At 37.9% G+C, this 15899-nt stretch overlaps 1 protein-coding gene across 1 annotated transcript in view; it reads right to left on the bottom strand.

Annotated features, from left to right (window-relative positions):
* Positions 1–13681, bottom strand: part of LOC144364800 (antigen WC1.1-like) — a 76918-nt gene extending 63237 nt beyond the window's left edge. The window contains exons 1-4 of the mRNA XM_078015883.1: positions 13384–13681; positions 8974–9066; positions 8582–8896; positions 7153–7467 (exon numbers count right to left, since the gene is read on the bottom strand). Of these exons, the coding sequence (XP_077872009.1) occupies positions 7153–7467; positions 8582–8896; positions 8974–9066; positions 13384–13681 (1021 nt within the window). The remainder of the gene's footprint in view (positions 1–7152; positions 7468–8581; positions 8897–8973; positions 9067–13383) is intronic.
* Positions 13682–15899: the final 2218 nt, after the last annotated feature.

Raw genomic sequence — 15899 nt, 5'->3', positions numbered from 1 at the left:
ACACAACATAATCAAGTGAGTAGTCTTAGGTAGAATTATTATGTAGATCTGGTCAGAGTAAAACTTGCTGTTGGTAGAGTTCTGCATATGATGTGACAAAACTATTTGAGAAATGCCAAGATTTCTAATTTTAGTAGCTGAAAGTGTCTTTTTCTGATTGATACTTAATTTGATTAGCTGAAAGTGTCTTTTCTGAATGAATAGGCCAGTATCCGAATTGGTTTCTTGTAAAGCACATACACGTGACTATTCATGGCCTGAGATTTGGAAGGATGAGAGCACATGGGGTATGAAATGGGGATGAGATCCTCAGAAGTCTCAGGTGACAGCCATGAATCTGGAGGGCGGGGGGGGGGGAATGAAATTATCCAGGAATTAAGATTGGAAGTGAATGGGTCATAAGACAAAACATAGCTAATGTAATATATTTCACTATTGATCCTAGGCTTCATATTTCAAATATAGATATTAAAATTTAAATTTGTGTTCACTTCAGGTAGATTGGGAAACCTCCCTGAATAGATGATATCAGATATTGGCATTGCCCAAATGCCACTAGGAATCATAGAATATTACTTATTCCCCCAATATATCCAATCTGTGCTTGGATTTCCTGCCAGGAGTTCTTGAGGAGGAGGCAAATAGTAGAATAGAAGTTCACTTTTTGTGACTCTGTGAGTGACAAGAGCCAGAGAACACAGGAGAAACTGTATTTTGAGAAGAGAACAAGGAAGAAAACTGGGAACCAATGAAGAAATGATGAGAAATGTTAACAATATGGAGAAGCATTAATGCAGCCCAGAGTAAAATACAAAGCAATTTTCAACTTCAAATCCAGCTGTCTTACCTGTGGGAGAAACACATTGTTCTTACACAAGTTTTAGATCAAATTTGGGTTGTTGTTCTGAGATGGATGCCTTCCATATAACAAGCCAGATTTGGAGAAGAAATTTATCACATTGCTCAGCAAGCTCTCAGAGTGCTATAACCAGGGGCCATCTTGAGAAGGGTACTATTGTAGGAGCAAAATTGTGCTGGAATTATAAAATGGATTCATTATAATACACGTGTCCTTTGGTCATCCCTCACAGAAACTAGATGGAAGATGTGAGCATTTACAGTCTCAGATAGGAAGACTTACTTCCACAAACACACTGAAATGGCAGCAGAGAAAGGACTAGAAGCCTCATTGATACATGGTCCTTCTCTATGTGAAAAGAAGTGACTCCAGTCTCATGTGGCTGCACAGAGAGGCCTGGATTGAAAGCTCAGAGATCAAATCTGATGATTCACCCCATTCATGTGCCCCATCTCCTGGGTGGAGCTCAGTAGTTTGATTGCTTGCACCACTTTTCACAGGAATTCCAGAGACTCACCATGGCTAGGACACTTGGCTAGACCCCAAGGGCATGAGGTCCCTGGAACAAGTGTGGGCCCACCAGTTGGGTCCACAAATCACTGGCACTTGATTGCTGAGACACATCCCCAGTCTTATTTTGTATTTTATAGAGAGACAGGATCTCATTGAGTTGCTTAGTGTCTCATCTGGCTGTTGCTGGGGCTGGCTTTGAACTAGCAATTCTCCTGCCTCAGCCTCCTGAGCTGCTAGTATTACAGGTGTTCTCCATCACACCTGCTCCTAGCTCATTTTGATGGAATTCAAAGGATCTACATTTGGCTTCTTTTTTAGCCTGGGGACACCTGCTGGATTCAAATGTTAAATGGCCAGGAAAAAGGGGTCTAAATGACCAGGGAATAAGTGTCTGTATGCAAGTATTTTGTTTGGGAGGATTTTTGACATATTTTTTTATTTTTTAATATCTACATTATTATATTTACCTTATTAGTATATATTTAATTCATTTTAAAATTCTTTATTTACCCGTTCCCCTCGCAACCTCTTATGTGTGATTTTGTATAACAATGAGTGTCTCCCTCCATTACCATGCAATTTCCCTTTTCTCACAAGGAGAGAAATGAATTACAGTAGATGGGGTAGAGAGAGAAGATGGGAGGGGAGGGGAGGGGGGATAGTAGAGGATAGGAAAGGTAGCAGAATACAACTGTTACTAATAGGGCATTATGTAAAAATGTGGATGTGTAACAGATGTGATTCTGCAATCTGTATCTGGGGTAAAAATGGGAGTTCATAACCAACTTGAATATAATGTATGAAACATGATATGTCAAGAGCTTTGTAATGTTTTGAACAACCAATAAATAAAATAAAATAAAATAAAATAAAATTCTTTAAATGAAAAATTCTTTCTCATCATTCTTATATAAAATGATTTTCTTGTTATTTTTTATTCCTCTTCTTCTCTATGAGTTTCTTCCTTTTGAATTATTTTTCCTTTTATAATTTACTTTCTTGTTTATTCTATATTTATTCTTTAGTTGTTATTGATTTTAATTGATTATTACTATATTTTATAGTATTTTTATAGCTGATTTATGTGTCTGTGGTAGCTACTGCTGTTATTCATTTTTTTCTCTCTCAATTATGATCATGATTAAGCTAAGAACCTTGAACAGTTTTGGGTGTGCTGTGTCACTGAACTATACTTCTAGCCACAAGAGTGAGGTTGCACCTTAATATTATCATTACCTATCCCTGCTCACGCCTTGGTGGGTGTTATTGTTTGAATGTGAGGTGCCCCCCAAAGCTCCTGATAAGACAATGCAAACGTTTTAGAGGAGAAATGATTGGGTTATAAGAGTTAAGACTCTCATAAGTCTTAATCCAATTGGTGAATTGATCTTCTGATGGGATTAAGTCAGAGGTAATACTATTCTTTGAATTACAGAAGAGACTAGGGAGTTGGGTGTAATGAAGGGGGATGATTATAATGGGATATTATTTCATTTAATCAGGGTAAGAAGAACATGTACAATATGAGGAGACTGGAAAAGTGAAAAACTGATAAGGTAAAACATTTAGAATCTGCATGAGGATAAAATATCTGGAAAAGTTGCATTATGAATATGTGTCATAGGGAGAAGAAGCAACAGTCAGAGAAGTGAATAATGCCATCAAGATCCCAAGCTGGACAGTTAGTGATGGTCAAAAGGGTGGCTCTAGATGGAGATGGGTTTGAGGGAGCATTTCAAAGGGAGAAATTTATGTCTGGAGAGGCCAGGATGTTATCTCATTTGTGTTCAAGGATGCTGGTAGCACCAGGAACAAGAGACAGGGGAGCCTGGTGAGCTTGGTACTGTAGCCTTCCTGGATGAGGGGGAGTGACCAGGCTGGAGAGTGACACCAACAGAAGTGGTGGCCAGTGTCACCTCATGGGGCAAATTTAATGTTTCTGGACGTGGAGAAAAGGAAAGAAATTGCTGAAAATGAAAAGGTGATGAAAAAATATTCTCTGATTTGGCCAGAAAAAGATTGCATGTTTAAAAGGAAACGCAGAGCCTCCTACTAATAAGAAAATCATTGTTTCAAGTGGATAGCAGGTTTTTATCAGAGCATGAGTCTAAAGGACACATTATACATTACAGTTCTTTTTTAAAAATATTTAGTTTTTAGTTGTAGTTGGACACAATACCTTTATTTTATTTACTTATTTTTATGTGGTGCTAAAGATTGAACCCAGGGCCTTGTGTGTGCTAGGCAAGTGCTCTACCTCTGAGCCACAACCCCAGCCCTACATTATAGTTCGTAAGAAGTTAGAAGATATTAGGCACAAATTTCCTTCAGGCCCCACTAATGTTTCCTGAGAGAGGGAGGAAGTGGGCACCTTAGTTTGCAGTAGTATATGGCTCAGAGGAACAGTATCAACCAAGACCACTGGCGCTGTAAGGAGATCAATTCAATAAAAAAATGAGGGGAGACCAGGCCCCTCATCTCATAGTACTTCCTCCTGATGTGCCAGAGAAGCAGACTAAGAAACATCTTTTCAACAGGATCATTATTGGGTCATGTGTGGGAGAGGTGTTGTCCTCTTCTTACCCATGCAGGTAATTAGGCATTGCTCTTCCCCATCCTCCTCCCGCTCTGCTCAGGATGAGACTGCATCATAACTGAAGGTCACCATGCCCTTTTACGTCAGTATTTAAACTGAGCAAATGTTCTACGTTTTTCCAGCATTGTACCTCTTCTCCTTTCTTTCTCAACCTAAATATAGTTTCTCTTTTCCTCAATGCACATATTTGTACAGCACCTAGTTTTCTTCTTATTTTTTATTCCCCTTCTTCTTTTTGTATTTTCTTCTTCAATCTTCCTTTTTGAATTAATATTCCTTTTATTAATTTACTTTTTTGTTCATTCTACATTTATTCTTTCCCTTTTCTATTGTTACTGCTTTCATAGTTATTGAGTTTATTTGATTATTACTGTATTTATATAGCTGATTTATGTTTATGTGGTTGGTACTTTTTTATTCATTTTCTTCTTTCTGAGTCATGATGGTGATTAAGCCAAGAACCTCAAACACGTTGGATGTGCTTTGTCACTGAGCTACACCTCCAGCCACCTGAGTGAAGTAGTTCCTTATTGTAACCATGACCTAGTCCTGCTCAAGCCTTGGTGGATGTTATGGTTTGGATTTGAGGTGTTCCCCAAAAGCTCTGCATGAGACAATGCAAGAAATTTTAGAGGATAAATGATTGGGTTATGAGACTCTTAACCCAATTAGTGAATTAATCTCCCAATGGAAGTAACTGAGTTGTAATAATATTCTTGTCTTTCACTGACAGAGGAGATCAGGGAGTTGAGTGTACTTGGAGGGGGAGGATTATAATGGGGCATCATGTTGTCTAATCAGAGTAAGAAGAACATGTTCCATCATGGGGTGGAAAACTGAAAAACTGTTAAGGGAAAACATTTGGAATCTGCATGAGGATGAAATATATGGAAAAGGATCGTTATGAATATGTGCATAAGGAGAAGAGACAATAGAGAAGGAAAGTGCAATCAAGATCTCAAGATGTACAGTTAGGGGTGGTCAATAGTGTGATCATACAGGGAGATGGGGTATGGAGGAATAAGGGAGAAATTCAGGAATGGAGAGGCCAGGATGTTTTTTCAGTTGTGTTCAATGATGCTGGAAGCACCAGGAACAGGAGAAAGAGGAATGTGGTGAGCCTGGTATAGCAGCCTTCATGGATGATGGGAGTGTGCAGACTGGATATTGACACCAACAGAACTGGTATCTGGTGCCACCTCATGGGGTAAATTTCAAGTAGCTGAACATAAAGAAAAAGAAAAGAATTGTTTAAGTTTACTGGTGGAGCTTTTTGGGTCTTCTAGCGGCACAATTCACATTAGCTAAACTGTGGAGCTGACCTAGATGCCCTTCAGTGGATGAATGGATAAAAAAATGTGGCATATATACAGAATGAAATTTTACTCAGCAATAAAAGTGATCAAAATCATGACATTTGCAGGTAAATGGATGGCATTGGAGAAGATAATGCTAAGTTAGCCAATCCCCAAAAATCAAATGCTGAATATTTTCTCTGATACAAGTAGGCTGACTTATAGTGGGGTAGAGAGGGGGAGCATAGGAGGAATAGATGCATTCTAGATAGGCCAGAGTGGTGGGAGGGAAAGAGAGAGGGCAAGGGATTAGCAAGGATTGTGGAATGTGATAGACATCATCATCCAAAATTCATGTATAAAGAAATAAATTGGTGTCAACATACTTTATATACAAATAGAGATTTGAAAAATTGTGCTCTATATGTGTAATAAGAAATGTAATGCATTCCACTATCAGTTATTTTTAAAGAAGATTAATTTAAAAATCATTAAAAATTGTTTAAAATGACAATAGAAAGCATAAATATTTTTCTTCTAATATTTGGCCCAGAAATATCCTGTTGAAAGGGAATCATGGAGCCGTTAAATGATAAGGACATCATTGTTTTCAGAAGACAGCCAGGTTTTTATTAAAACACAAAACTGAAGTGAACGTTATAGGTTTTAATTAGTTGGAAGATAATAGACTCCAATTCGCAACAGGCACCATGGAATGTTTTCTGAGAGAGGGATGAAGTGGGCATTTTAGTTTTCAGTAGCATATGGGAAAAGCTCATAGGAGAGAGTATCAACTAAGACCACTGGGACTGTGAGGAGATCAATTCAAGAAGAAAATAAAGCTAGACTAGGCTCCTCATTTCATAGCACTTCCACATGATGTAGAGATGAAATGACCAAAAACACCTTTCAACAGGATTGCTATTGGAGCAATGCCTTGGAGAGGCCTCTAGTAATTCTTACCCATCCAGGTAATCAGGTATCACTCTCCCCCCACTCTTCCTGCTTTGCTTATGATAAAATTTATCAGTCCCTCAAGGCCACCATGATCCTACCACCTCAGTAGTTACACTGACAAAATGCTCTATGTTCTTCCTGCATTGGACCTCATTTAGGTCTTCTTATTTAGGTCTCAAGTTAAATATGATTGCTGTCTTCCTCAATGAACATATTTGCACAGCATCTTCCATGCACTAATGACATTCAAATTTATGTGTGGTTGTGTAGTCACGCTAGAGTATAAACTCCATGAGAGCATGCACAATATTTTCTTCTTGTGTCTCTCTTCATGCCTGGAATTAAGTTTTTACCTACAAATACCTCAATTACTTATCATCAATAAACTAATCTGTAGTGGATTCCAGAGTAAACAGCCATTGTATTGGATTCCTCAAGTTGTCACTCACTCAACTGAAATTGTGAAGAAGATGAAGTGTTTACTCTAAACCTCAATTTACTCATCAGGAATAAATGATCACCATGATACCTATCAAGAGCTGATTGTGTTGGTGGGAACAAATTGATAATAATTGGCAAGCAATGCGTATTACTGAGGTCTAATCATTTGCCCTCTCATTAAGGAAATACAGATTAATTACTATAATCTGAGACTGCATTAGCTAATTGCTAAGAATGTCCATCAGAGTGTAACTTCATGCTCCCATTTACTAAGTTCAGTCTCTTGGTACTTTTCATATAAATTGCTATCATAGCAGGTTTCCTAGCATCTGCCTTTCAAACAGAATTTAAAGAAGTGGATCAAGTAATCTCTATCCAGTATTCATTCTGTAGATTTATTTCAACTCATCCATTATGTGTGCATATATGAACCTTTCCTGACAACAACCTACAGGCATAGGACAAACACATAGAAATAGACAGTAGGTCACCTGTACATGTGATATGAGCTTCCTCCTTTGGAGAGCAAGATTGATGTTTCCAGGGGTCAGAAGGACACTGCCAGAGAGAAGTATCAGTTTCCCGACAGCGGATTTTATCTACCCAGCGAGGTCTAGAACCTTCCCTGGAAGGAATCAAGAAATCTAGAGTCCCAGTGTCCCCACAGCCAAGCTGTCTGCAGATCACAGACAAAGTCATGGGTTCCATGGGGCTATGGCAGACACTGCCCCAAGTGTTGTTGTAGAAAACTTCCAGCCACCCAGCACATTCTCGATTGTGGCTCACCAGCCTGAGGGCCAAGAACTCTGAAATAGAAAGAAAGGGGAACATCAAGGCTAAGTGAGCACTGAACTCCTACTGCTGTTTTTCCTTTATTCCTAAGTAGTGAGTGCTCATTGCTGACTCTGCTGAGGAAGTGCCCACTAGGTGAAGGAATGGAAGTTTTGACCCTTTAACCTGTTTTGCTAACTTTTACTGCTCTTCCTGTTTTTACACAAATGTAATATTAGCAAATCAATAGACAGAAACATTGACCTGGGGGCTCTGTAGTAAATAAACTCTTTATCTACTCTCTGACTAATCCTCTGACCCTAGAAAAGGATGGCTGACATAGGTGTGGCATAATAGTGGAGCTCCAAATATGCTCACTCCCTGATCCTGGGAGCCTGTGAATATTTTACCCATTGCAAAATGGTTTTGCGACATAATTAAGAAGAGAAGCTTTTTGTGGATTATCCTGTATCATCCTGGATTCACAGGTGAGCAAAATGTATTCATATCCTTAGACCTGTGTCCCCAAAAGCAGATAATTCTTTCTAGCTCTCATCAGAGGGAGATATGTTCATGGAATGATGGTCAGAGAATTGCACTGCTATTGCTTTGAAGAAGGAAGGGGCCATGAAACAAAGTATTCAGGCAATATCTAAAAGCTCTATAAGGAAGGAAATGAGTCTTCCTAAGGCCTTAGCTGTTGCATCCTGCTAACTCCTTATTTATAGCCCAGACAGACCCAGGTCAGTCTTCTAACCTACACATTGTAAAATGATAAATTTGTGTTTTTTTTTTTTTTGAGTCACTCAATCTATGGTGACTTGTTACAGCAGAAATAGAAAACTAATTCAGTGGGTCAAGATGTTGTGCCTGCAGGTCACAGAAGAGTGATGACTGCTTTAAATGGATACTGAAGAGAATGACTGTGACAGGGGACAGTGCTGAGAAGGAAGGAGCAGAAGCTCAGCTGCTCCAGAAGGAAATGGAAGGACCTCTTCTTCTCCTCTGCTGAAATAACAGAAATTGTAAGAGGAGCCTCCTCCTCCCCTGCCCTATCAATTTATGCCCAAACCCTCACCCAGGGCTCAGACACCACCTTGCAGATCTTCCCCTGCCCTCCCCCACCTGCACACAGTATGCACCACAGACCTGAGCAGATGACCCCTACATCCTCTTTGTGACTGCAGTTGTGTTGCCCCCAGCCCTGGGAAGGGCACTGCCACACATAGGCCTCCTCTCCTGTGCAGTTCAGGTTGTCCAACCAGATGGGCCCTGATCCCTCTCCAAAATGAGCAGAGATGGTGGCCTCCAGGGCCACTCCACAGCCCAGCTGTCTGCACACCACGTGGGCATCACTCAGGTCCCAGCTGTCATCACAGATGGAGCCCCAGGAGCCCTGCAGCAGGATCTCCACTCTCCCTGCGCAGCGACTGCCCCCATCCACCAGGCGGAGGTGTCTGCTGTCTGAGGAGAGACAGGGTCATGTCAGTGGGCATTTACACAGGGAATGGGGAGGCTCAGGTGCTGGGGTCCTAGCTCACCTAAGCAGTTGGTAGTGTGGCCCTCTGAGGCTGCAGAATCTTCTGGGTCAGACCAGGAGTCCTTGCACTGGGGCAGCAGCTGGGTCTGGTTTCCTACCAAATGAGTTAGAGAAAAGGAACCTGAATTAAAGTACATAACAATCTAGTGATGGCATCTGAGGTGAAAGCTGTTGCAAAGGAGCATTCATTTTCTATCTTCAGAGCTGATCTTCTAATGGAGATGTCTGCTTTTCGTTATGCCAGACATTTTTGTTTTAAGCACACACTTAGGAATGAGTTTAGGAAAATGGGACATATTAGTGCATATTAGGCATCAAGACTTTTAGAGTTAAATTTAGAGAAAAGTGAAAACTAGAATCAGGTATTTCTCCCTTTAGCCATTTTTCATTCAAAGTTAGTAGGTGAGATTCTGAAAAATATCAGCATGTTGCCTCATTTCCCTGGGAATACACATGTGTAATTTAGTTTGGACCAAAGAGGTGAAATTCTGTTGAGCATCTGGAAATCTTGCATCATATTCTGTGAACTGAAAGAAGAGGGTTTTTTGTTTGTTTGTTTGTTTTTGTTTTTTTAGATGGTGCCCATTTCTAAACACTTGAACAACTTTTACTTAAGATTATCTACACTAATTAGACTGCACAGAAGAGGCAAAATACCTTTCTGAAGGTTTCATATGATGTGCATCTTGGTAGAGAAATGATTAACAAAAATCCAATAAATATTTTAGAGTCATATGTTATTTTCAAAAGTCAGTAGATAAAAATAAGAACTAGTGGATGAGTCTAACAATACTGTAGATGCTCTTCAAAATAGAAATAGTAAGTGGAAGAACATGGGAAAATACAGAGTGAAGCATAGAAATACAATAGGATAAGAAATATAATAGGGAATTAAGAGAGATGGTGAAAAAATCTAATATTCTTCATACTCTACAAGTTTTAGATACTTAGGGCCATGATTTTTTAAATAAATAATGACTCTTTTTAGTTATATGTGACATAAGAATCCATTTTTAAACAATCATACAAGCATGGAATATATCTTATTCTAGTTAGAGTTACATTCTTATTGATGTACATGATGGTGGGATTCATTGTGATGTTTTCATGCATATACTTGGGAAAACTATGTCAGATTCTTTCCACTGTTCTTTTCCTATCCCTCTCCCTTCCCTATATAGCCCATTTTCTAATGTACTGGATTTCTGTTCTTCCCTTCACTTTCCCCTCTTCTTATTGTAGGTTAGCTTTCACATATCACAGAAAACATTTGACCTTTGGTTTGATAGTGTTGAAGTAAAAATAGAAAATACATAAAGTAGGATATTTGATACATATATAGTGTTTAAAAATATCCACAAAATCTTTTACACTCTATCCATTCTTCCTTCCCTCCAATCTGGCTGTCAGTGGTGAGTTGTCTATAAGCAATAGAATATGAGGTAGTCTACACGACTTTACTTAGAGAACTAGCTCAGAATGTCAGGCCTTCTCCTCTTGAATTAGTAGGATGTTTGCTTAATGGGAAATCTATTCTGTAGAGACTATCATGTGGGAGAGAGCATTTGTAGGTGGTTCCATCAGCAACCCCAGGTGAACTTCAGGCTACCAGCCATGTGAATGAGCTTTTCTGGCTTCCCAGCTTCATCAAGTCTTCAATGACCTCAGCTGCAGATGAGATCCAAGGGAACCTCAAGAGAGACCACAAGAGGCAACTGCCAAGAGCCCTTGCCAAATTTATTAATCTACAAATCATGAAAAAAATAAAATATAATTTTTATTTTAATTGTTATTTTGGGGGGAAATTTATTGTACAGTGTAGCCACCAAGAGTACATTTACTATGAAACACGGGAATCTTACATTCCCATATTCTTTGTGGCACTATTATTAATAGCTATGGTATGGAATCACTCTAAGTGCTTACTGAAAGAAAAATTTATGAAGTATAGATGTTATATAGACAGCCATAAAGAAGAATGAAATCCTGTCATTTGCATCAAAACAGATGGAACTGGAAAACATTGTGTTTAGTTAATAAACCACATAGAGAAAGACAAGTACCCAAGTCCTCTATCCTTGGAAGTGGAAGCAAAAAGGAGTCCACTGGAAAATAGAGAGGAGATTGGTACAGGGTAGGTACTATTTATAGCACTAGATATGTCCAATGTGGTCTAAAAATTCTTGTGCATGAACTTAAAAAATACATGTTTTGTGATTAATTTTTCTAACATATATAGTTTAAATTTCTACTTTGGAAAAAAGTCAAAGCCGGTTTTCATTTATGTAACAGACTCAAACATTGATTTACAATTTATCTTATTACTTACTTATTTTTGCTTATTGTCATAGCTCAAAAAGAGAACTTTTCATATAATTAAAATGTCCTTACCAAGGCATACCAAGAAAATTTAAAGAGTTTCATAGTAAGAAAGTTAACTAAACATGAGAACTGAATGTAGCACATTATCACACATTTTTTTACTGTGAATAACTTATTTAGGAAAATTAGTAATATTCTGAACAAGACTAAAACACTATATGATTATATTATGGAATTGGCAGCAATGCTGTGATTACATATGAAATTCTTGAAAACATTTTAGGAGTAATGGGACACATTACATTATCCACCTACTCACCTACTCTTAACTAATCATTCAGAAAGATTTGATAAATTTATGCATAAATGGAGCAGAAGGATGGAATATAGTAAAATAGTGGCATTTTAAATATGGTTAGGGTTACTTGGAAATTTTATACTATCTTTGAAACTTTTTCAGAATTATTAAATTAACAAAAATAAATAAATGAAAGAAATAAAAAAGAAAAACCAACTCCCCAAACACATACTAAAAATAAAGGAGAAAACAATTTGAAGACATTCCTAGGATATTTCACCAAAAGAAACATTAATGGCATTGAATATATCTAGAAGTAACATCATAAAAGCTATGAATAATCTATGAGAGAAATTTGATATACTTTGGAAGTCAAGTACCTCCATATTCATGTGTAATTCAGATCCAATGTCAACCTAAATACCATCATGCTTTTATTTATATTATATATATTAAGTTGTTTCTAACATTTATGTGGAATGCATATGACCAAGTATGACTAATGCATTAGGCAAGAGAAGCTACACAATTGGACTGTACAAATACACAAACAATAGAATTGAATGGAACAGAGTATAGAATGAATAGAAAAATCTGCACTGTTTATCTCAAAGGTGACCTTGTGGAGGGAAAAAGCTCTTTCAGTAAAATATGCTGAGTCAATTTACTGTACAAATACTAATGTGAAACTTTTCTTCACATCATACACACCCATACAATATTAACCCCAGATACTGTACAAGTATATGCAAAAGAAAAATAATTAAGCACATATAAGACAACCTGAGAGAATATCTTAATGATCTCATGGTGTAAATATTGTGTTTAGTGTACAAAAAATGTTGATAAGCTGTGCTTCATTAAGAATATTTGGCACCTGAAAGACTACCATATTAAGAGAGTGAAAGTAAAAGCACAAGGGGTACAAACCTGATAGAACTACATATATATTTGCACCACAAGCTATTGTCATGTTAAAATGTACAATCATTATTTGGGAAGTCACAAGCATCAAATCTTAATGTTGGTAATCTTAATGTATCAATACATGATCATGTGGTCATTCAGCAGAAAACTCAACAGCAAAATAATAATAATAATAAGAAGAAGAAGAAGAAGAGAAGTTCTGCTACAAATAGTAAAATGGGTGAATTCTAAACACAATATGGAGTCAAAGTAGATACACCAAGAGAAGGTACTGCATGATTTTACATAAAAGTCAAAAGCTGACAAAATTTTCTTTGGCAACAAACATTTGAATGGTCTTCTTTGGAGGAGAGGAGAGCACAATGACTGGAGGGATGTGCAGGTGACTTCTGGGAGCCACTGAACCTCTCTGATGTTCCAGGGTGAGGAACTTGACAAAGCTTTCATTCATTGCTACACACTGTTCTCTATGAATTTCAAAAAATAATAGTGCTTACTTAAAAACTACTCCTCTTTGTACCCCTTGAGAGAGCCTGAAAGATGAATGATCATTGAGAAGAATCACAGAACCCCACATAATTTTTTAAAAAATAATTTTCCTCTTAATATCACTTTTCTGTTTCATGATTAGATCATGAACCCATGTCACATTCAATTAAAAAAATTTAGTTCTTGATGAGCTTTTATTTTTATTTATTTATATGTGATGCTAATAATCCAACACAGTTCCTCGCACATGCTACACAAGTGCTCTACCACTTAGCCAGAACCCTAGCCCAGAATGTCTCATATTTAAAGTCAGCTCTCCATCTATCTGCTCTTAGAGACATGACTCAAGTACCGTTCAACCCTGACCTCTCTTACCTGAGCAGACCACAGAGGCTGTGTTTCCATGGGCACAGGCAGGAACACCCAGGGCAGTCACAGGGCAATTCCACAAGAAGGACTCAGACCCTGAGCAGTGAAATCGGTCTCTCCAGATCTCATCTCCTCCTTCCACAAAGTATGCTCCCTTTGGGGTGGAGATGGCGACTCCACAGCCCAGCTGACGGCAAACAACATTGGCATTGGCCATATTCCAGTGGGAGGCACAGAGTGTTCTCCAGCCTCCAGAGGTCTTCATCTCCACTTGTCCCTCACACTGAGAGCTGCCATTTTTCATGAGCCGAACATCTGTATATCCTGGTAGAAGACAGAGTTTTAGCAATGTCACACATTTTTCTTACCCCTGTAGAGTGAATAGGGCTGTTAACATCCTGCTGTGATTCTCACTTGAGCAAACAACTTGCACAGCTCCTCTGTGGGGGCAGCTGTCTCCAGGACAGGGCACTCTGGGGCAGAACCAGAGGCCAGGCTCCTGCCCCTCACACTGGAACTCTTCAGCCCAGATCTGTTTACTGTCCTCTCTGAAGGGCAGGTTCCCCAGGACAGATGCAGCCTTGCCACACCCCAGCTCTGCACAGATGACCTGGGCTGTGGCTCATGTGAAATTCCCATCAGATACTGGACTCCATCCTTCTCCAGAATTTACCTCCACTTGCCCAGAGCAGGGTCCACCTCCACCATCTAAATGCACAAATCCTTTGGAAAAAATTAACTAACAAAATTAATATCTTGGCTTGGAATTGGTAGCTACATGTCTTAGACATGCTTGAGAGCTTTTCTTTTCCCAGGGTGTGGGGAATGGATTAAAGAGTTGGTATCAGAATGGGAATTCCTTGAGCAGGCATGTGAAGACAAATTTAGGAGGAATTATAAAGGTCAATTCTGAATTATTGACTCAAGAAATGAATATGTATTTATATAACTATTTCTGTGTGTGTGGTGTGTAATATACTTTTTTCCTTATATATGAATATATTATTCTTCATATTAAAATGATACCTGGAGGCTGGGGATGTGGCTCAAGCGATATCGCGCTCGCCTGGCATACATGGGGCACTGGGTTCGATTCTCAGAACCACATAAGAAAATAAAATAAGGATGTTGTGTCCACCGAAAACTAAAAAATAAATATTAAAACTTTCTCTCTCTCTCTCTCTCTCTCTCTCTCTCTCTCTCTCTCTCTCTCTCCTTTCTCTCTCTGTCTTAAAAAAAGATACTTTTGTGTTTGTCTGTATATCTGCCTCTGTCAGTCTACCTCCTTTTTTTAATGGGAGCTATAATTAACTATCCACTGAATATGAACTGAAGTAGAAAAATACTAGACTTTTTTTTTACAATTTTATCCTCAAAAACTTTTAGTTCACTGAAAAAATTCCAACTAAGTTAACATTTGTTAATGAAATAAAAATTCCATATGTCAAAAACTGACAATTTGTATTTATTTCCCATTTAGGGATGAAGAAAGACTCCACTAAATAGTATGAGAATGAGATAAAACCAGGTTATTTAGACTAACATAATCAGAGTTCTTTACATCATATTTCCTGTTACAGAGGAAAGAATGGTAATTTAGAAGTATGATAGTATTGTCATAAGTTTAAAATAAAAAATGGAAGTTATCCAGAGATTTGAGCATTTTTTGCCTTTTTCTTTTATTTCATTTTGAGAAGTTATTTTGTTTTTAATAAGTTGAGTTGGAAAAATACATTATATATCTATCTAAACTAATCAGGAAGGGATTTGAAGCATGAGTTCAGACCTTGGGTAGATGTCTGGCTATAGGTAAGGAAAAGCAATGTAATAGTAATTTTATGTCCTGAAGAAGTTCATCAGGGAATCCTTGCTGAAGAGAATAACATGATCAGTGATTATTATTCCAAAGTAATCCTTCAAAATGGAATGAATATCAAAAGTATTGATCAAGTTTATTAAAATTTTTACTTTAAATATTATAATTAGAATGCTCTCATTTTTTCTGTCTGAAACTGGTATATTAACATCAAGTGTGGATTTGTAACCTTGTGACTACAAGTCATTTAATTTGTATTATTATTACAGAGGAGTGAGGACAATGTATCTACTCCCTTCTACCAACTAAGCTTCAGAATACAGATTTTGCTGGAGAAGACATGAAGTCATCACACCAGGGCAGCAGCAAAGTCTTAATTCCTAACAAAACAAGTAGAAGAATTAATTGTGTAAAAAATGGAATTATGGGCTGGGGATGTGGCTCAAACAGTAACGCACTCACCTGGCATGTGCAGGGCACTGGGTTCAATCCTCAGTACCACATAAAAATAAAATAAAGATGTTATGTCCACTGAAAACTGAAAAATAAATATTAAAAACTCTCTCTCTCTCTCTCTCTCTCTCTTTAAAAATAATGAAATTATATCTACTGTAATTTAGTAAGTAGTCCCAGGTAGAAGTTAGGTAGGTCCTATCAGAGTTAAACTTGTTATTGGCAGAGTTCTTCATAAGGTGTGATAAAACAT

This window comes from Ictidomys tridecemlineatus, chromosome 6 (genome assembly GCF_052094955.1).
Source record: "Ictidomys tridecemlineatus isolate mIctTri1 chromosome 6, mIctTri1.hap1, whole genome shotgun sequence".
Taxonomy (NCBI): Eukaryota; Metazoa; Chordata; class Mammalia; order Rodentia; family Sciuridae; genus Ictidomys; species Ictidomys tridecemlineatus.
The sequence above is the reverse complement of the archived record's forward strand: the minus strand, read 5'-3'. Positions and strand labels throughout refer to the sequence as shown.